This window comes from Condylura cristata, unplaced genomic scaffold, assembly GCF_000260355.1.
Source record: "Condylura cristata isolate star-nosed mole 26May11 unplaced genomic scaffold, ConCri1.0 scaffold00021, whole genome shotgun sequence".
In the NCBI taxonomy this organism is placed as follows: domain Eukaryota; kingdom Metazoa; phylum Chordata; class Mammalia; order Eulipotyphla; family Talpidae; genus Condylura; species Condylura cristata.
In genome coordinates this window covers 1958102-1975809 of record NW_004567122.1, presented here as the reverse complement: position 1 = coordinate 1975809, position 17708 = coordinate 1958102, and the positions used below count along the sequence as shown (strand labels likewise).

Below are 17708 nucleotides of genomic sequence, written 5' to 3'. Positions count from 1 at the left end.
GTTTCTTTACAATTATTACTTCATAAGCCTTTCATTTTTGGCCTCGCCTGCCCAATAAACACATAAAAAAATCTTTAAAACCTGCCATTTCTTATCTAAAGAGAATATTGCTTTTCTAGAATGGCTGGCAGAGAGGGGAGACTACAAAGATACTAGTTTAATTAAGGTCCCATAGAGAGGCCTCTGTGTACTCCTACTAAATCTCACTTGTCAGTTATCTTTAATTCTCCTTGCCCTGCAGGTTAAATAAAAGTGAACTATGATGTAATTGAGCACATCCAGATGTTCTGTGAACAGTTAAGTCAGCCCAGGGAACTCAGGTGGTCTCAAAGGGGTGAAGTGGACACTCCAGGACACACCCTCCAGCTCCAAGGTGGCTGGATTTAATTGGTGAGCAGAGCAAGCCCGCAGGTTTATTGACATAGGGAGACCTTTGAGTCAAAAATAAGAACAAAGTCAACAAGTCAGTTCAGGCTTTCATTGTATCGCACTTTAAGTGGAAAATGGCCAGGTCTCACTCTGTCTCATTGCAGAGACCAACATCTTTTAAGACACAGGTAAGAAACTATGTATCTCTGTTAAACTGGAATTCGATTTCCTGGGTATATAAGGAAAACATGCAAGCAGCGATATTCGAATAGCACCAAAGAAAAAACACAAAGTGGAAACATGCTGAGTTAGTCTCTAAGATCAAGTGCATAAATCTGAGAATTAAGCCAGTAACTACTCAGAACAATAGGGGGCAGTGGAGATAGCCTACTGTCCATTAAATGACCACCCAGAAAGGGACATAGCTAATGTTCTTAAGCAGATTGTTCAGATTTAAAGGAAATTTTGACTTCAAAATACTAATCAAATGTTGTCCCAGGAAAAAGGTATGGTTAGTTTAGAGGGCTGGAGCAACTGTGATCCTCAGCACTCTAATCCAACCTAAGGCCAAAGCCTCATGACCACAGTTTGACAAGACATTGTGGGTCCACCTGTTTCTTAGAATAAGTTATGTTTAGCAGGAATGACAACTTAGTACAATAGTGTGCTTTAATGTGCTACTGAATTTTTTTTCTCCTCATGAGAAATGAATGTAATGGGATTCAACTCCAGAGCTTCTGATGGGCCTCAGACAGACTCAAAAAAAAAAAAAAAAAATGCCAGTATGAACCACAACAAAATGAAACTCAATCTGGTATTCCTCTGCTTTAGTGAGTCCTCAAGGAAAACTATGAAGGTTACATTGCTGTAAATCACTGAACCTTGTATGGCTTTAAAAATAATTCTCTTTCTAGATTATTCTGTGTGTGAGCAGGGGATGGACTACTCTTGAAAAATATTAATCTGGGCCTTCCCTGGTGGTGCAAGGGGTTAGGGCACAACACTTCAAGTTGGCCACAGCTGCTTCAGTGCAAGTTCAATCCCCGACCCCGGAGGTGATCCACATGGCGCAGCAGACCTCTCCTATCACGCCTGCTGCTCCCCTCAGCAGTGTACTTCATTGATCTGCCTGTTCTGCTCTCCATTCTGTCTCTGGTGAAGCCTCTCACAGCCACTGTACCTCTGTCCTGTACCCCAGTTCTGTATGCATAAATGAGTAAATCTTAAAAAAAAACACCACAAGGTTAGCTGTAGACTGTGTTACAGGTAAAACATAGGCACAAACATTTCAGCTCCAGATTGCTCAGCAGGCCAAGCAAAATGAGTCCATAAAGTTCATCTTACTGCAGTTTTGTCTCTTTGTGCCTCAAATTTTCAAACCTGTAGATTAATATCTAGGACTCCAGTTTGATCTTAACTATATATTAACTACAATATTTATCAAAACTAGATCTTTCAAGAATTCAGATACTGGAATATTCACATACATAGTATAAGAATTATGTTTCCTATATAAGGAAATAAAGGGCAAATATTTTCTTTTGACAGGAAACTAAAAACTATAGGAAATGTCATTATAGAATTTAAAAAGAACTACATAGAAATTTTAGAATTAGAAAAAAAAAGTCACTGAAGTTTAGAATTTAATGACTGAGTTTGTGAGCAGATTAAAGAGAGGCCAGAATATACAGGGTGTAAAGGAATAAATAATATGCAAAAATCCCAAAGAAGAGTAGAGAGAGATGCAGACGGAGGTAATCTTATCACCCCAAATATGTTAAGGGCATGAAGAAACTGAAGTGATCTGTTGTGCTGGATGTTGAAGTTGTCACAAACACTTTCTAAGTCATTTTGACAAACTTTATAAGCAGACTAATTTGGCCTGCTTTGAATGTTAGGTATTCACGTAGTATGAAAAGATCTATAGTTACATACATCCTAGTGATTTCTTTCCTTGCTTCTGAGCACTGGAGATTCTTGGACACCACAATACGTAACCAAGAATATTTACAGCAGCATTGTTTGTCATAGTCCAAACCTGGAAATAAATCTAAAAATTCAAAAATCCAGCGACACAGAAAAGGTGAATATGTTGTGGTTGATGCAATATAATACAAAAAAAAAAAATGAAGAAGAAAAACATGCATCTGAGAACAAGGTAGTTGTGATAAGCTGTATGTTCTTACTCTTTTCTCAAAAACAAAACAAAAACATTTGAACATTGATGGAGAGATGTAGACGAAAGAGGATACTTCTCCCAGTTCTGTGACTACAGTGTGAGTCACTGACGCTCCCTACTCATGGTATGTGAGGAATCAACTTAAAACATGCCCTCTATTTTTAATGAAAGATACTCAGACTTATAATAAGCAAAGCACGCCATTGCAGCTATTTTTAAAAAAAGATAATAGTCCAGTTGTGTTCATTTACATTCCCCTGGAAGCCAAGGTTACTTGACCTTTGGATGTTAGACTGGAAATTAATTTGTCCTGTGGTAATATGAGTCTTCTCCCTTGCCTCCCACCCCGTCACTTCTGGAGCCTTTAGTTGAGCTAAATAAAGCAAATGTTATGGCACTGTGATGACCCTTTGCCAGGTCCTTTTCTTGAGAGCTCTTCTCCTTCCTCTCTTTGCTCAACATTTCTAGCCTCTGGTCTCAGGCATCTGAGTTTATCCTCCTCCAGTGGAGACCAGATGACCTTCCGGAAGACTTCAGACCCATCTGGCAGTTATGTTCTGTGTAGTGAAGCCCCCTGACTGCTGATTCTATCTGCCTCCTCCTGGACATAGCTATGACACTCCTAAGCCACTGTGTATGGGATCTGTTCTCTAGCAGAACATTTATTAGGCCTCTGCTTGATAGTTGTACCTTGAATTTTGATAAGGAATGGGAAGTAAGTCTTTATGAGTTCCAAATATGCCAGGAATTTCTTCTTGGTCTTCTTAGACCTACGAGCTCTGCTGTGGTTAAACTGAGATTTATTCCTGCCTTTTTGTCAGCAAATGTTTCGGTCTGTGGGTTGATATCAGATTATAAGGCATCGTTTTAGACATGAATGCTGTTGAGACACACAGGGCATCCTCTGAGGTTTCCAAATAACCGTGAAGTCTTAAGTAACTCTGCATGTGTTAAGTGACAGAAGATACCTGACTGTCGAAGGCCACAATCTAAGGTCAATCCTGCAGAGTTCCTGAACTCAATAGGTTTCTGAAGCTGCATGAAGCAAAGCAATGAGGTTGGCAGCCCAGGGACCTGAAGACACCCAGTTCAGATGCTGGGTGTTGCTTCTCATGTTTGCCATATAGCATATGTGATGAAGCACAATTTCTCTTTACAAAGAGAGAGCTTGTTTCCAACTTCCAGGAAAAAAACTGCCAAATCATCTAAATCTTGTGCTCCCTGGCACTCTGTTCATGACCTTTTACGGGAGGAAAGTTGTCTTTTCTCAGTGAGTGGTGTTCTCTGAACCCACCCAGGCCTCCGCAGCCCACCATTTAATTAATTGCTCCTTACCACAGGAATGTTTGTGGCTGAAGAAGAAACTAACCAACCATAGTTGCCCTCCTGCTCGACCTACGGAGGTTGGAACTTGGCAGTGATCCGTCACAGCCTCGCTGTGTTTTGAATCAGCGTCTTCATTGTATACATTCTCTGCAGAGCTTAATACACTCTGGAATGTGATTGGCGGTTTGGACACAGCACGGTATACTGTTCTCCATTGTCCAGTGTAAACAGAAGTTGATAAATGATCAATGCTGAAATTCTGGTCCCAAATAACACAGATGAAAGAAAAATGGACTGCAGGACTCATTCAAGCTTCTGATACATGAAGATGAGCTGATGAAATTTTATTAGAGGAGGCATCTCCTCTAGTAGGAGTATTCTTTCATAAGCTTGTTAGAATAAAAAATTGTCACACAGATTTTCATACATATATAAAAATCTCTCCTATTTTCTTGATACTAACTTAAAAAAATTGTCCACATCGTCACACCCAAGAGGACTTATAGCAACTTTTGTTGAACACTAGTCTGCAAATCTGCAGGAAGATGCTAGTTGCCTTATGCAAGAACACTAGGCCATTGTTACTATCATAATTTTTTAATTAAATGTATTAGCATAAAGGAAAACTTTTTTAACCTAAAGTCTAGCATGTGTCTTAGGAGACCTTTGAAATTATCCATTCAGTATTGGACATGTGCCATCGTTTTTGAAAGAGTAGATCTGTGGCTTTCATCTGATTGCCAGAAGTATGTGTGACCCAGCTAACAATGATGAATCGGTGTGAATCACTGCTCTGTACCAAGCACCCCACCACAGATCCTGTAAAGGGTTCCCTCACATCCCGTTTAGGGACATGTCTGCTTTTAAGTTGCAATTCATACAGTTGTAAATGGCGCATTAACAAAGGATCCGTTGGCTAAAAGAACAAGGAGGATAGGAGAGAAGGGGGGAAGTAGCTTATTGTTTCTGCTGTGAATGGCACTTATACATATGTTCCTTGAGCTTGTCCTCCCCTGTTAGCTCATCCCCCAACAACACTCGAATGTGCATTTGAGTCTATTATTAGCACATATTTAACAAGTGAAAAATTAAGGTCAAATGGACGTGAGTTACCCACAGCTGACCAGAGGCAGAACACTGATTCGTGCCCTGGGCTGCCCTGGCCTAGTGATCCAGTCCCTGCTTCCTACATACCACCCAGGCTGTGATTAAAGACCAGTTCTCTGACCTTCCTGACTAGTGGCAACTATTCATATGGAAAGTTGCCATTTGTCTTAGCACCTGTTAGCTAGTTCTGAAGTGCACTCATCCCAACTGTCCTCAGTCTAGTCTCCAGCATTTCCTGTCTGCCCACAGCCTGCCCGTTCTGCCCTGCACCCAGAGTGAGGCGTTCCCAGTGTAAGCCTGGTCATTGCCAAAGCACCTCCGTGACTCTCTGGCTAATAGTCAGGCCTGTGGCTGCCACGTGGAGATGGGGACAGGCCCATGCTGCTCCCATCTGACTCAATACCTGGTAACACCCTCTCGCTGGCTTCTGTGACCTCCTTGAGACACTAAAGAACACTCTTCTCCCTAATCTTTAAATTATACGTGCATGCATTCTTTATAAAAAGAGCAAGCAAGCAAACAGCAAGAACGTCTTATCTTGTTCAAAGCAAAGAAACTTTAGACTCACTATCAAAACGATCCTTGTGATAGGAGCTTTCAGGTTGGTTCCACCTATTTCCTTACTAACTGTAGACAGACAAGCCCTCCATGTATGGGACAATCCAGATCTGCATAAGGATGCCAGCGGAGAAGGAACCAGTCTGCCCGCAGCAGGGGCTGAAGGCTCAAGATTTGCTGGCGACCTTCCATAATGTTACCATGTGGACAGCAGGGAGCCAGGAAAATGGAATGGGATGAACTAAAAGCTCAAGAACCACTTAGGAACTAATCCAAGAGTAACTGGGGTCTAAATAAAGGCGTTGCAGAGGAACAGAAAATGAGGAACAGGTCCAAGACAAATCACAGAAAACTGACAGGTTGGATGCAGAGCCAATGGAGGCTTTTACAAAGCAGTCAAGGGTGAGCTTGCAGCTTCCAGGTTGGGTGTTGGGATAGGTATCTTCCCAAGAGACAGGGAAGGGAAGAGTGTAGTGGCATGGGGTGAGAGTGGTGGATTTGGGACAAACATCAATTTAAATTATCGGCCAAGCATTTAGAGGTTCAAACAAGAATTCAAAAGTTTAGATGTGTTTATATGGAATCCTTCTGTAAACTCTTCGTGTTCTACAATATGATGGAGGGTTTTCTTGCCTTTAATTAAATTTAAAAGCTTATAAATGCATTACTCCAGAAAGGAAGACACATCCCAGATAAAAAATCTCAAGAAGAGATTATCAAATGACCAATAAAAGATATTGAAGAAATTTTTAAAATCCACTATCTTCATTATAAATTAGCTAGTAAGTAAGATAATTTGCTTTAGTGCAAAATAGAGGCAATGAAGAAAAAAAGAGGGAGAGATCAAAGAAAAATGGAAGAAGAAGGAAAGGAAAACACCATTTTGACATGAAAATCTGCCATTAAGGTTTCGACATGGCAAACAACGGAGAAGTTGCCTTGACCTTCCCATGTGCAAGCGTTCTGTGCCTTCCTTTAGCCTAGTAGGACTGTTGGAAGAGTTACATGTAATGAGTAAAACGAAAGGGACAAATTATAATAACGTGAAAATACTAGCTTACATTTTTCACATGCCTCCTGAGTGGCCCGTATCACTCTGAAATTTGCCAAACTCTGAGAGAACAGGGCCCAGGATAAGCAAGGAGCCCCAGCCAAGAGACAAGTCGTTCTCAGCCTCCTTTGCGTTCTCTTCCAGCACCTTCGTGGTGGAAAGGAACAACTGAGGACTTGTCTCACATCACTGCCCTCTGGACATCTGCACTGAAGTGGTTGCAGAAGAGTTTGTTACTTATGTACTTCTGAACTTCATCAGTACTTTTGTATAAATATGGGTTTTTGGTGTTGTTTTTTTTTTTTTTTTGCAGAAATGACTTTTAAAAGACACATTTTTAACATGGCCTTTCCTCTCCCTTTGCACAAGAATTTCCTAAAGACCCTGCTGGTGAGGGATAAAAGAGACAGTGACTCTTGCTCAGGAGTTTCTTCACTGTGTGCCCTAAGAGCCATCCTACCTCCTACAGTGGCATTGAGACCACTTATGCAATGCCTCATGGAGCTCCAGACACACAGCAGATGCAGTTGCTGAATGAATGAGGCAATTATTCAGCAAATAGCAGTGGCATGCCATATAGCAGGCGTTCCTCTGGGCATTGGAGAAACAGTACGTGAAACAAAGGCCCACTTTCATGGTGCTCATGGTATATTAGGCGAGACAGTCAACAAGCACGTGATACCAAGGGTTCTAAGTGAGGAAATGAAAAATAAGTCTTACCTTCTCCCTGAAGCCATCAGAGAGGCCCTCACTCTGAGTGAGATGGAAAGCCACTGCAACACAGGGAAACCAGGGTCTGGTTTATTCTCTCTTGTATTTGTAAAGACTCAGTCTGGTTACTTTGTATAAAAAGACTGCAGGGTTCAGGAGAGACACAGACAGAAAGTTATTGGCATGATCTAAGTAGCAATGGTGATTTAAACAAATAGATGAGAGGTTGATGATGGGAGGGGGTGGGGTTGCAGATTGGTACCCATGTGGGACTTCCTAGACTGAGATGAGGACCTTAGTTTCATTCTGAATGAAATGAGAGACCATTCAAGCACTTTAAAAGGAGGTCTTACTGCCTTGTGAAAGGAGTATTTTCATTGAGTGGAGCCAAAGTGGATCATCCAGTTGAAAGAAGGCTGGAGTGATATGGGTAAGAAGTACTAAGTTAGTCTGGCATTGAAGAGGTGGTGAGAAAGGATGGGATTCTGAGCACATTTGAAAAGTTAGAGACATTGTAATTCCTGGGAAGAGGAAATGTAGGTGTAAATACAGATCAAAGTTTGTTGCTTAAGCAACCGGAAGAGCGAGGTTGCTAGTTTTGGAGATGAGGCCTCAGGCAGGTACAGATAGGAATCAGGTTTTCCCCTTTGAAATTGTTAAAGCTGGAGATGCTCTGTAGACATCAGGTGGAACTATTGAGGAAGCATATTGATGAGAACTAAGTTCAAGGAAAAGATTAAAGATAGAAATTTAAAACCATAAGTGGCAAGATGGGACTCAAAAAGGTCATTGAGGGATGAAGAGAGGCAGTTAGAAAATTGGGCCATGGGCACAAGTCAGATTGACGAGGAGGCCCGGGGACGGGGGTTGGGGTAGGGCTAAAAAGATGGAAAATCCTCCCTTGGTGAGACAGGAGAGACAGAGAGGCCAGCGTAGCCGAGGCTGAGAAGAGAGAGTTCTGGGAACATGAGCGTAGGATCAAATGTTGCGGATGATGCTGATGGGTCAAGTCAAAGTCAAACTGAGTCTTAAAAATGTGATTTGGCAATGTGACAAGGTAGAGATGGTTGCTGAGCTTTGTAAATGTGTTTTGGGTGAGTAATGGAGCCAAAAGTCTGATTAGAGTGAATATGAGAGAGAACCGGCTTCCTGCAAAGAAAAAAAAGAAAGAAAGAACAACCTGTAGATCAAAAGACATCCGTTCACTGTGTGGGCCCTGTTTGAGTTTGGATGAAAATAAACAGTGCGACTATAGGTACATGGATAATGGGGAGGAGGTGGCAATTATGAAGCAGCGGTAAAGTGAGCCCTTTCCAACATGTCATCATTGGATCCTATTAAGGATGACTGTGAATCTTACCTAGATGTGATAACAGACATGTAGTTGTGTTTTTTAGTCTGTTTCAAAGACATACGTACGCACTAACTGATACACGAGGATGATTCAGGGTGAGGGCAGGTGGGAGAGTAAAGGAAACACGCAGCCCTGGGCCTTGACTGCTGGAGCCAGGTGTTGGGCACCTAGCGCTCCTCTGTCACTGTCGTCCACCTTTATGCTTTTTGACATGTTTCTTAATAAAAGGAGAGATAGAAAATGAGAAAGGTTGAAATAAGTCTAGGGACTACAAGCAACAGAAAATGAAAACAAACAAAAAAGCCACATGGGGCTAGCACATTATAATCACATACACATGATTATATCCCCTGTGGAACAGAAGCCATAAAAACACTTCTGAAGATAAAGCCTTTACAGTGTTGGGTTGCCGCATCCCAAAGAGTGGCTCCAAGAAGAGCGGACTAATGCACGCCACACGGCGGAGCCCGAAGGTCCCCGACGCCACCAGAATAGTCTTAAAGTCAGCATGGACCAGAAGCCCGGCCATGAGGTGGTTGGTCATTGGTCAGCGCCCCCAGTCTTTCTTCTCACCACATAGCCCCCGTGGGCAGCGCCCGACACACTGACCTAATCCCGGGATCACCTGTCCTGCTCCTTCCTTGTCAACGGTGCCCATGGTGAGTGGACGTGCTCACTGACCTTGTGTTCACCTTGTTGGCTGTGCCGCGCTGCTGCTCTTCTGGGAGTGGGGGAAGGAAGGAAGGCAGCCCTGCCTGATTGTTAGCAGATGTTATGACTGTGAAAACCCGTTCCCACCTTTTGTCGACCTCTTTTTTTTTCCCAGCCTGCAGTATAATTGACACATAGGAATTGTGTTTACTAGTGGAGTATAACTTGACATCTTGATATATGGGTACATTGTGAAAACATCACAACAGTCGAGTCAGTTAACATATCTACCACCTCCCCTCGCTACCATTTCCTCTCTTAGCAGATTTCAAGTACACAATACTTGTTGTCACATTTGCTGAACATAGTAGCTTAGTCACCACAGAACTGCAGAACTGACTCCGCTCACACAGCTGACACTGCACATTTTGAGTAGCATCTCCTTATTTTCTCCCTGCTGTCCTTCACCATGGCAACCATCATTCTCCTCTCTGCTGCTGAGAGCTTGACTTTTTTTTTTTTAAGATTTCATTTATTTTTGCATAGGAGAACTGGGGTGCAGGCCAGAGGTGCAGCAGTGAGAGGATTCACCAGATACTGTGGGGAGCAGAACAGATGGATTTACTGAAATGCACTGCTGAGGGGAGCAGCAGGGAGACAGGAGAGGCCTACTGCGCCGGGTGGGTCAGCTCCCTGGCCGGGGATGGAGCTAGGGTCATTGTGGTGGTATTGTATCTACTGTATTGCAGTGGTTGTATCTGTGTGCATGGCTTGTTCACTTAACAATAGTATTCTCCAGGTTTCCCCATTTGCCACAAACAGCAGGATTTCCTTTTGTAGCCCGAAGATTAGTCTGGTATGTGTCTGTGTGGATCCACTTAAGTTCTTTCCCAAGTGAAGAACAGTGCAGTGAACACGGAGGTGCAGAGATCTCTTTGAATCCAGATTCTAGTTACGTTAGATACAGAAATGGGCTTGCTGGGTCCTATGGTTGTCCTTTAATTTTGTGAGGGCCCTCCATGTTGTTTTACATAACATCCACATCAGTATATAGTACCCCCAGTTTGTCCGTGCCACTTGGGTAGTTTATGTAAGAAAAATAAACATATGTAGTATACTTTTAAAAAATGTGTTCATCATAAATCAGGGTATTAATATAAAAATCTAATAGTAAATTTAATCTAAAACTAGCAGGAAACAGAACACTTATCTCAGGTATGAAAGAAACATAAGGACTAAAACAAAACAAAAAGATGTTTCAGAAATGCCCTGACTGACCAGCGGGTTTGGCACAGCCTCCCCACCTCGAATCCTGTCCCAGCCCTTATGATCACTGACAGAGGCAGCTTAAATGATCAGATCTTGATTAAGGACCCCAAATCAACACACCGACACCAGAGATGTCGCTGTGTTTTTGACCTCCAGAGGGTCGAAAGGACCCTCGAGAGGACAGTGGAGCATCAGCCTCACAGCCATAAAAACAGGAAAATAAATTAGTATAGCTGCTCACCAGAGGCTGACTCTTGACTCACCGGAAGTTCAACTCCCATACCAAAAGGCAGCACTGGGCTGAGCTTTGCCAGGGTGTTGCTCCCTGGCGGCCACCTGTTCACATGCTACGGTGAACAGCAGGCTCCTAAGAGCCAAATTTCACAACCCAGAAGCACTTGTCTGCAATGTGCTTCTGAGGGGAGGGGAGACCTCCGAATCTGAGCCGAGCCTCTCCTCAGCGTCAGGCTAGCGGGGTTCCTCGGGGCCTATGTTCTGGGAGGGCCAGGGAAACCGCCCTCCCGTTGTGTGTCAGATGTCATGGCTGCGTGTTGGCCTTGTGCCCTGTGCTGTGTAGCAGGCCAGAGTCCCTCACCCCGGCTCACGGCCCCACCGCGGCAGAACGTGACTTCCTCGGGACAGACCGGCCGGCCCTCAAGGCCCGGGTGCGCTGCGGATAACGAGAGTAAACAAGCCGGGAGGCCCCGCCAGGCCTGCGGCTCTCAGACGTGCTTTTCCGAGGTGGGCCTGCCCCGCCCGTGACAGAAACACCACACCGGCTCTGCCCGCCAGAGGAACGGCAGGCACGCAGCAGCCCTGGCCGGTGTGTGGGAGCACAAGGCCGGTGTGTGGGAGCACAAGCCGCAGACGCTGGGTCCCCACCTGCAAAGCCGGCTCGGCGGCGCTCTGAGCGGAGGTGTGGTCCCGCCGCGAGGCGCCCATCGCCTGCCCCACAAACGCGACAGCCTCTTTTAACGCTGTGACTGCACCTCCATAAAATCCGGGGTGTGGGTTCCAGACACCCCTGCCGGCACCTGAATCCCATTTGCTAACCAAGTGATCACCAGTGCTGGCTGCAGGCTCCTGGGGCTTTTACAAACGGCTGATGCTGGAGTTCTCCCCAGAAACTCCAGTGTCAGTGCTGCAAGCAGGCCTGGGCACCCCTTTTGCTGGAAGCAGCCAGTGGTGCCACGCCATGGGTGCCACCACCCTGGGGCCAGGCCTCTGGCAGCCAGTCTATGCCCTGTGCTTACTGGTGCCGCCAAGGCCTCCAGATGTAGCGGAAGGGGTGGCGAGACCCCACGCCCCTGCCTGGCCCTGGACCAGAATCTGTGACCATGGAGGATGGCCTAGGAAGCCATTCCCACAGAGAGCGTAGAAAGGATACGTCCCGGCCTCTGCTGGGCCCATATTTAACGTGGCTAATCAGAACCAGCGCAGGGGATCAGCACTCAGCGTCTTTACCTGGAACTCAAGCCCAGGTGATGCGCAGCCTGGTTTCTTCTTGAGGTGGCCGAGCACTGGCCTCACTCTGCATTTCTGCTCTCCTCCCAGCCTAGACCTCCCAGAGAGCCTCTCCTCCCCTGCCTGGTGGCTATGCCCTGCTCTGCAGCAGCGGGAACCCTTCCCAGTTCTGCAGCAGTTTCAGAGAGATTAGTTGCACATACCGTGAGTCCTCCCTTACTCATTTGCTGGCTCCGGCAGTGTTTTGAAAGAACCGAATGCTAAGACTGCTTATCCGTGGGCTTTTGAGTAATGGTGTGTTTATCTCAGAATCCTGGCCTAAGTGGTAATTGTATCACTCCCTGTGGGAGCAGGAAGGCAAGACGCTTGTGGTGCTTGGGGTCGGTGCTGCCTGCCCACCACAAGCCAATGAGTCTGGTGCCACTGTTCTAAGTTAGTGGGCTTTGGACACTCAGCTGAGAGAACTTGTGAAGACCTGCACCCATCAGCAAACACGGGAGCATAATTCCTTAGGCGTGAATGCCTGGTGCTCTGCAGGTGAGAGTCTGGCCCTGCCCTGCAGGAGGCCCAGAGGAGAGGATGCTCTGCAGCATGGAGAACCCCATCTGTCATACGGCTGCTTGTCACTCGCAGGTTTGGTTCCACCCAGCAGGCCTCAGTGTCCTGACTCCTGACGTGTCCCGGGACCAGTGATAAAGAGAACATCAGGCTCCACAGCCTCGGGGAGCCCACAGTCTGGAAGGGGATGCAGGCTCTTAATAGGCACCTGAAACACATGGGCATGACAAAGGTTCTCACAAGGAGTTTTGGGGGTGGGAAAGAAGGGCCCCTTGTGGAGACTTAGCTCCCAAGGAGGTGAGCAGGAAAGAGGGAAATATGTGGAATTTTTGAGGGTGCTTTGAAGAACTAGAAGTGCGAGGAACCTGTTCCGACAGACAGAGTTGACCCCATTCTCACTGACAGCCAGTGAGGACTCTGAATCACAAATGCAGGGCTCCCGCTGTTCGAAAGTAGACTGCTCCTATTGGTTGGATTTGGTGGGTTACCTTTGGGCTCTGGGAGTGCTCTCTCTGTTAGTGTACGTGGAACATTTTCTTTAATGTTATCAGACCCAAACAACATCCTCTCAGATCATACCAAATAGGAATGTTGTGCTTTGGGCCAGCAGGGAGAGCAGAAAGATCCCCAGCAATCCAAGCAGGTGGAGGCAGGCCAAGTGGGGGGGTAAGTATAGGTCTTGATCACTTCAGCGTCCATTGCTGGGCCTCTGGACGGCTTCCTGGATTCACCCTTCAAATTCACTGAAGGTCATGGTCTAATATGGTTCATTGGCAGTTGCTCCAAAAACATGTTACAGTTTGTGGTCCTTCTCCAGGACACTGCATGGAGCCAGAATAACTGTACCCAAAAGTACATGCTCTGGATGAGGAATGCCGCACCTCCCGCTGGAGGGATACCTAGAAAGTGGGAGCCTTGGTGACCTCGGAGAGGGTGGGCCTCTCCCAAGCACCCCAGGGCTGTTTGGGCTGGTTCTGTGCACTCTATTGTGTGTCTATGGCCTGTTCGGACAAGTTTAAAAGACAACTAAGCAGACACACTTACTCTATGGCATAATTAAGTTGTGTGTCAGTATTTAAGTGATCTAAGTTATATTAAATGATCCATTGATATAACAATGACAGCAATAATTGCATAAAAGCCTGAGAAAAAAAACATGAGAGTGCAGAAGTATGATTGTTTTTTTCCCCTCTATAAATCTGGCCTTGTTTTTTCTTTCAGTTTGCTGCTCACCTTGTGAAAATGAAATACCCCAGGGTCTGTCTTCTTGATGGTGGTATTAACAAGCTCAAGCCGACAGGTCTGCTCACCGTGCCTTCTCCTCAGATATGAAGACCAGGAGAGTGACAGGCACACGGGGGCATCACTGGCACAACCCCCCACAGCCTCACCCCATAGACACAACCACCCAGATTGTTGCATTTCTCTCAACTTTGTCATGAGACACATGTCTAATCTCATGATCCAGGCGCAAGCTTGACTGTGCATGTACTGCTGAAAGAATGTTCTTAACAGTGAAATCAGATCATGAATTCTCACCACACAGCGACACAAAGCCAGAGGAATTCAGCTGACAAGGCAGATTTTGCATTATCAAGAAATCTCAGTTGCACTGAACAGGCAGTCCTGACAAAGGTACCATTTAGAACATAAAATTTGGGCTGAAAACCTTCTTTTCTCGATAATGAAAAGGACAAAGCTATTCACAGTACATTCCTATTAAGTAAATGTTTCATTTGGTAAAACTCATTTTTGGTCTAGATAAGTTATCCACTCCCTTCCCTGTGTGCATGCGTGCTTGTGAATGTGTGTGTGTATCTAACTGGAGGGGAAATTAACCTACATTATCCTTTTGAAGAAAGCAATAATTGCCTGTTCCAGAAAAAAAAAGCCAGAAGCTATTGATGATAGAATATTTGTTCATCTCCCATGGTAAGAGACCCAAAATGAGAGTGACTGAAGAAGCTAGAGTGAACATTTCTTATCCACGGATGCATGCGAGGTCAGCCCAGGGCTCCTGTACGTTTCTGTGGCCTTAAAGAAGTCAGGCGTCATTCACCCTCAACAGTGACTTCGTCCTCATGGGTCAAGGTGGCTTCTCAGCTCCCACCATCGGATCAGCAATTTAGAAGGAAGGGAATGAAAAAAGTGGGCAGGGGTCGAGATGGAAACAGGAAGGACTGGAAAGAGAAAAATAAGGAAGAAGGAAGGATGTGCTCCTTCTCTCCAGGGTTACAAGCCGAAGTTGTATGCGTGACTTCTGCTTACGCACCTCTGGCCGGCGCTCAGTACATGACCACACTAGAGAGATGCAGACCTAGGAGTGAACCTCTGGTCAGAAGGCCATTTACCCAGCTAAAGTCTCGTTACGCCCTGGGAAGAGGAGAGCACTCATTGGGGAACAGCTAACACCTCTGCACATTATTCTGAAAATTAAGTACTATATTTCATTGAACCTAAGACTTGTCACAAGTGTATGTGCCTACAAAAAAAGGAAAAATACAGCTGAATGAACTGTGGTGTCAGCAATACAGACCTGAGAAAGCGTGCCTGTTAGAATTCTTGTAGTACAGTGCGTCTTTTGACGATCTTTAGTCTTGTTTTAACTAAAAAATACTCTTTCACTTTAATGCATTCCTCTTCGGGGGAAAACTACCTTAGCAGGATGTCACAATTCCACTTTCTGGGCTGTGGCTTCATTATTGCTGTTCGTTTTGTGCTTTTTATCTTTTTTTTTTTCAAGGTGTCACTTCCATACCATAAAATGTACCCTTTTAAAAGGTACAATTCAGTTGCTTTTAGGTTCTTGTGCAGTCATCTGCAACCTAATTCCAGAACAGTTTGGCCACCCAAAATAGAAATCCCGTCCCTGCTAGCAGTCATTCCCCAGAAACCTTCTCCAGGGCTCCATTTTTGTGCAGGAAGAGAGATAGGTATCCAGTTCCAATCCATGCACGAGGAGATCTGTGTCGCTCTGTGCCTTTTGCTCAAGGATAGCCAGTCATTCACTCACACACACGACCCCCTTGTGATTCTGTGGCAGCTCGGTCTTCCCTGTGCTGGGCAGCACAGAAAGATGGAATCTAGCAAAGCATTCCATTCATACTTCTAATAATAGACTTACTACTTCAGTTTGCAATTATCTGTGCACATTTGGGCCCCATGCTAGATTATGGACTCCTTTAAGGCCAGAGACCATCATTTCTCCTGCTTGTTATCTTCAGAAAACCACCCACTAGAGATGCTTGACAAGTGAAAAAAGTAAATTGAAACTGTAGTGTTAGAAGTTTAGAATATATGTGAGTAGGAAAAAAATGAGAACAACCTGGGTAAATTTTTTCAAATGCTAGGCTTATCCATTACCTGATACTTAATAAACTGAATTCTCAGTTTGCTGAGTGAAGAATTTCCAGTGTTCTGTTCAGCATTAAGATTCTCAAATTCTAGAAGTTGAAACAGGTAACTTCTAACAACTATAGCTCACCAAGTCACATCGCCTTTCTGAAATGTAAACACGCTAGATTTTAAATGAATGTTAAAATGTTTATTACTTAACCAAGATTGAGAGAAATAGAATGTCTTACCAGATAGGAAGTGGCTGGGCCTGTAGAACATCGGAGGTCAGTAGAGCCCTAGGAACAGGGCTTTTACCATGCACACAGGGGTCAAGGACACAGTCACGGCCTTCCAGTAGGAAACTAGTGTTCAGACAGCCATACAAAGTGACAAAACAAACCAATGCATGGCTCCATGGAACAATTAGCAGTAACTTCCCACCAAATCACGGATGACGGGAGATTTTCAGGGCCCAGAATTCTGAGTGAGGAGAGACCACACTGACAGAGGCGTTTGGAGGCGTCAATGGAAAGACTGGGGTAAGTTGCCAAGTGTGAACTGACTTTAGGCACATGTCCATCTGCCTACTTAAAAACGATATCAGTGTGTTGCATCAGGCTTTTGGAATGCATAGATGGTACCATATCTTTGTTCAACTCCTCTATTTCCTCCTACAAATAGTTGCCAGAAAATACTTCTGTAGAGATTAATATCAAAAAGAGAGACGGTCTCGGAGAAGGAGCTCTTGTAGGAGTCTCACCGCTAAGCTCCGCCGTCAGAGGAAGATTGCCGGCCCACTCTAGTCATCGGAGGCTTTGCTTTACCAGCGTCCTAAGCAGTCCTCACGGTATGTGTTCCCTCGGGCTCTACCAGGCCTCTTGTTAGCCAATGCATGCATTATTCTTGACATTCATGAAACCAGAGTAGAGGCAAAACAATAAATCTCTGAGTTTTTAAGTTTGGCTGTTCCATCTTAAGATCAATTGCCAACTTGGACCTCATGCAGAAAAGCAATAGGGACATGTTAACAAGCCTGGCCGTGACCCTGAGCAGTCACGCCCGACTCAGTTCCCAGTCCACTTTTAACCCATGTCATATTAGAAATAGACCACATGGAAAATAAGCTATTTTAAAAGGTAGCCATTTTTTTTAAGTTGCTCGTATTTATATCTTCTGAGTAGTTTTCTGGTTGATGTCTTTTCACATGGGGACTAAACTTGGACCTCAGCAAGCCCAGTGTTCCGTTGATGGATTGTGCTGCCCGCAGCGTCCACTGGACTGTCAGGCCATCTGTCCCCTCTTGGGCTGTCTTTCTTCAGCCGCCTACTTCATGCCTTCCCGAGGGCCCATCTGCACCGCACTGTCTGTGGCATCTCAGTGGCGTGCCTGTGTCCTGATGCTCACTCTGAGCACTGAGCACTGCCCAGAGGGAACCGAGCATTGTGCATTCCAGGGTCTTACGCATTAATCCTCAGGGTGGCGGAGGCTAAAGCACTGTCCTGTCTGGGCTTAAGACTAATCTTGGCGCTGTAACAAATGCAGTCCAAACATAAGATCAGAATCTAAATGTTGCTTCCTGCCACACTGAAAGACCCAGCTCTTGAAATATCTCCCATTGTATGTCTGTGGCTGTTAAACAACAGCTCATGGCTTATACCATTTGTCTTTGAAACTGGAACATGCGATCTCTAGGTAAAGCAATAAAACCCGCACAAGAGATGCAGAGGAGACCTTTTCTCATCAATACTGGAAACTTATATTCGTTTCCATTAACT

General features: G+C 45.1%; 1 protein-coding gene across 3 annotated transcripts in view; it reads left to right on the top strand.

The window, feature by feature from the left end:
* The window catches only part of TBCK (TBC1 domain containing kinase), a 129251-nt gene extending 112383 nt beyond the window's left edge, over positions 1 to 16868 (top strand). For 2 of the 3 annotated variants that reach the window (XM_004686599.2, XM_012727935.1), the window contains exon 26: positions 13819 to 16868. In XM_004686599.2, coding sequence (XP_004686656.1) covers positions 13819 to 13929 — 111 coding nt within the window. In that variant the 3' untranslated portion in view covers positions 13930 to 16868. The remainder of the gene's footprint in view (positions 1 to 13818) is intronic. The other variant, XR_001145668.1, reaches the window with a different exon arrangement.
* The last annotated feature ends 840 nt before the right edge of the window (positions 16869 to 17708 follow it).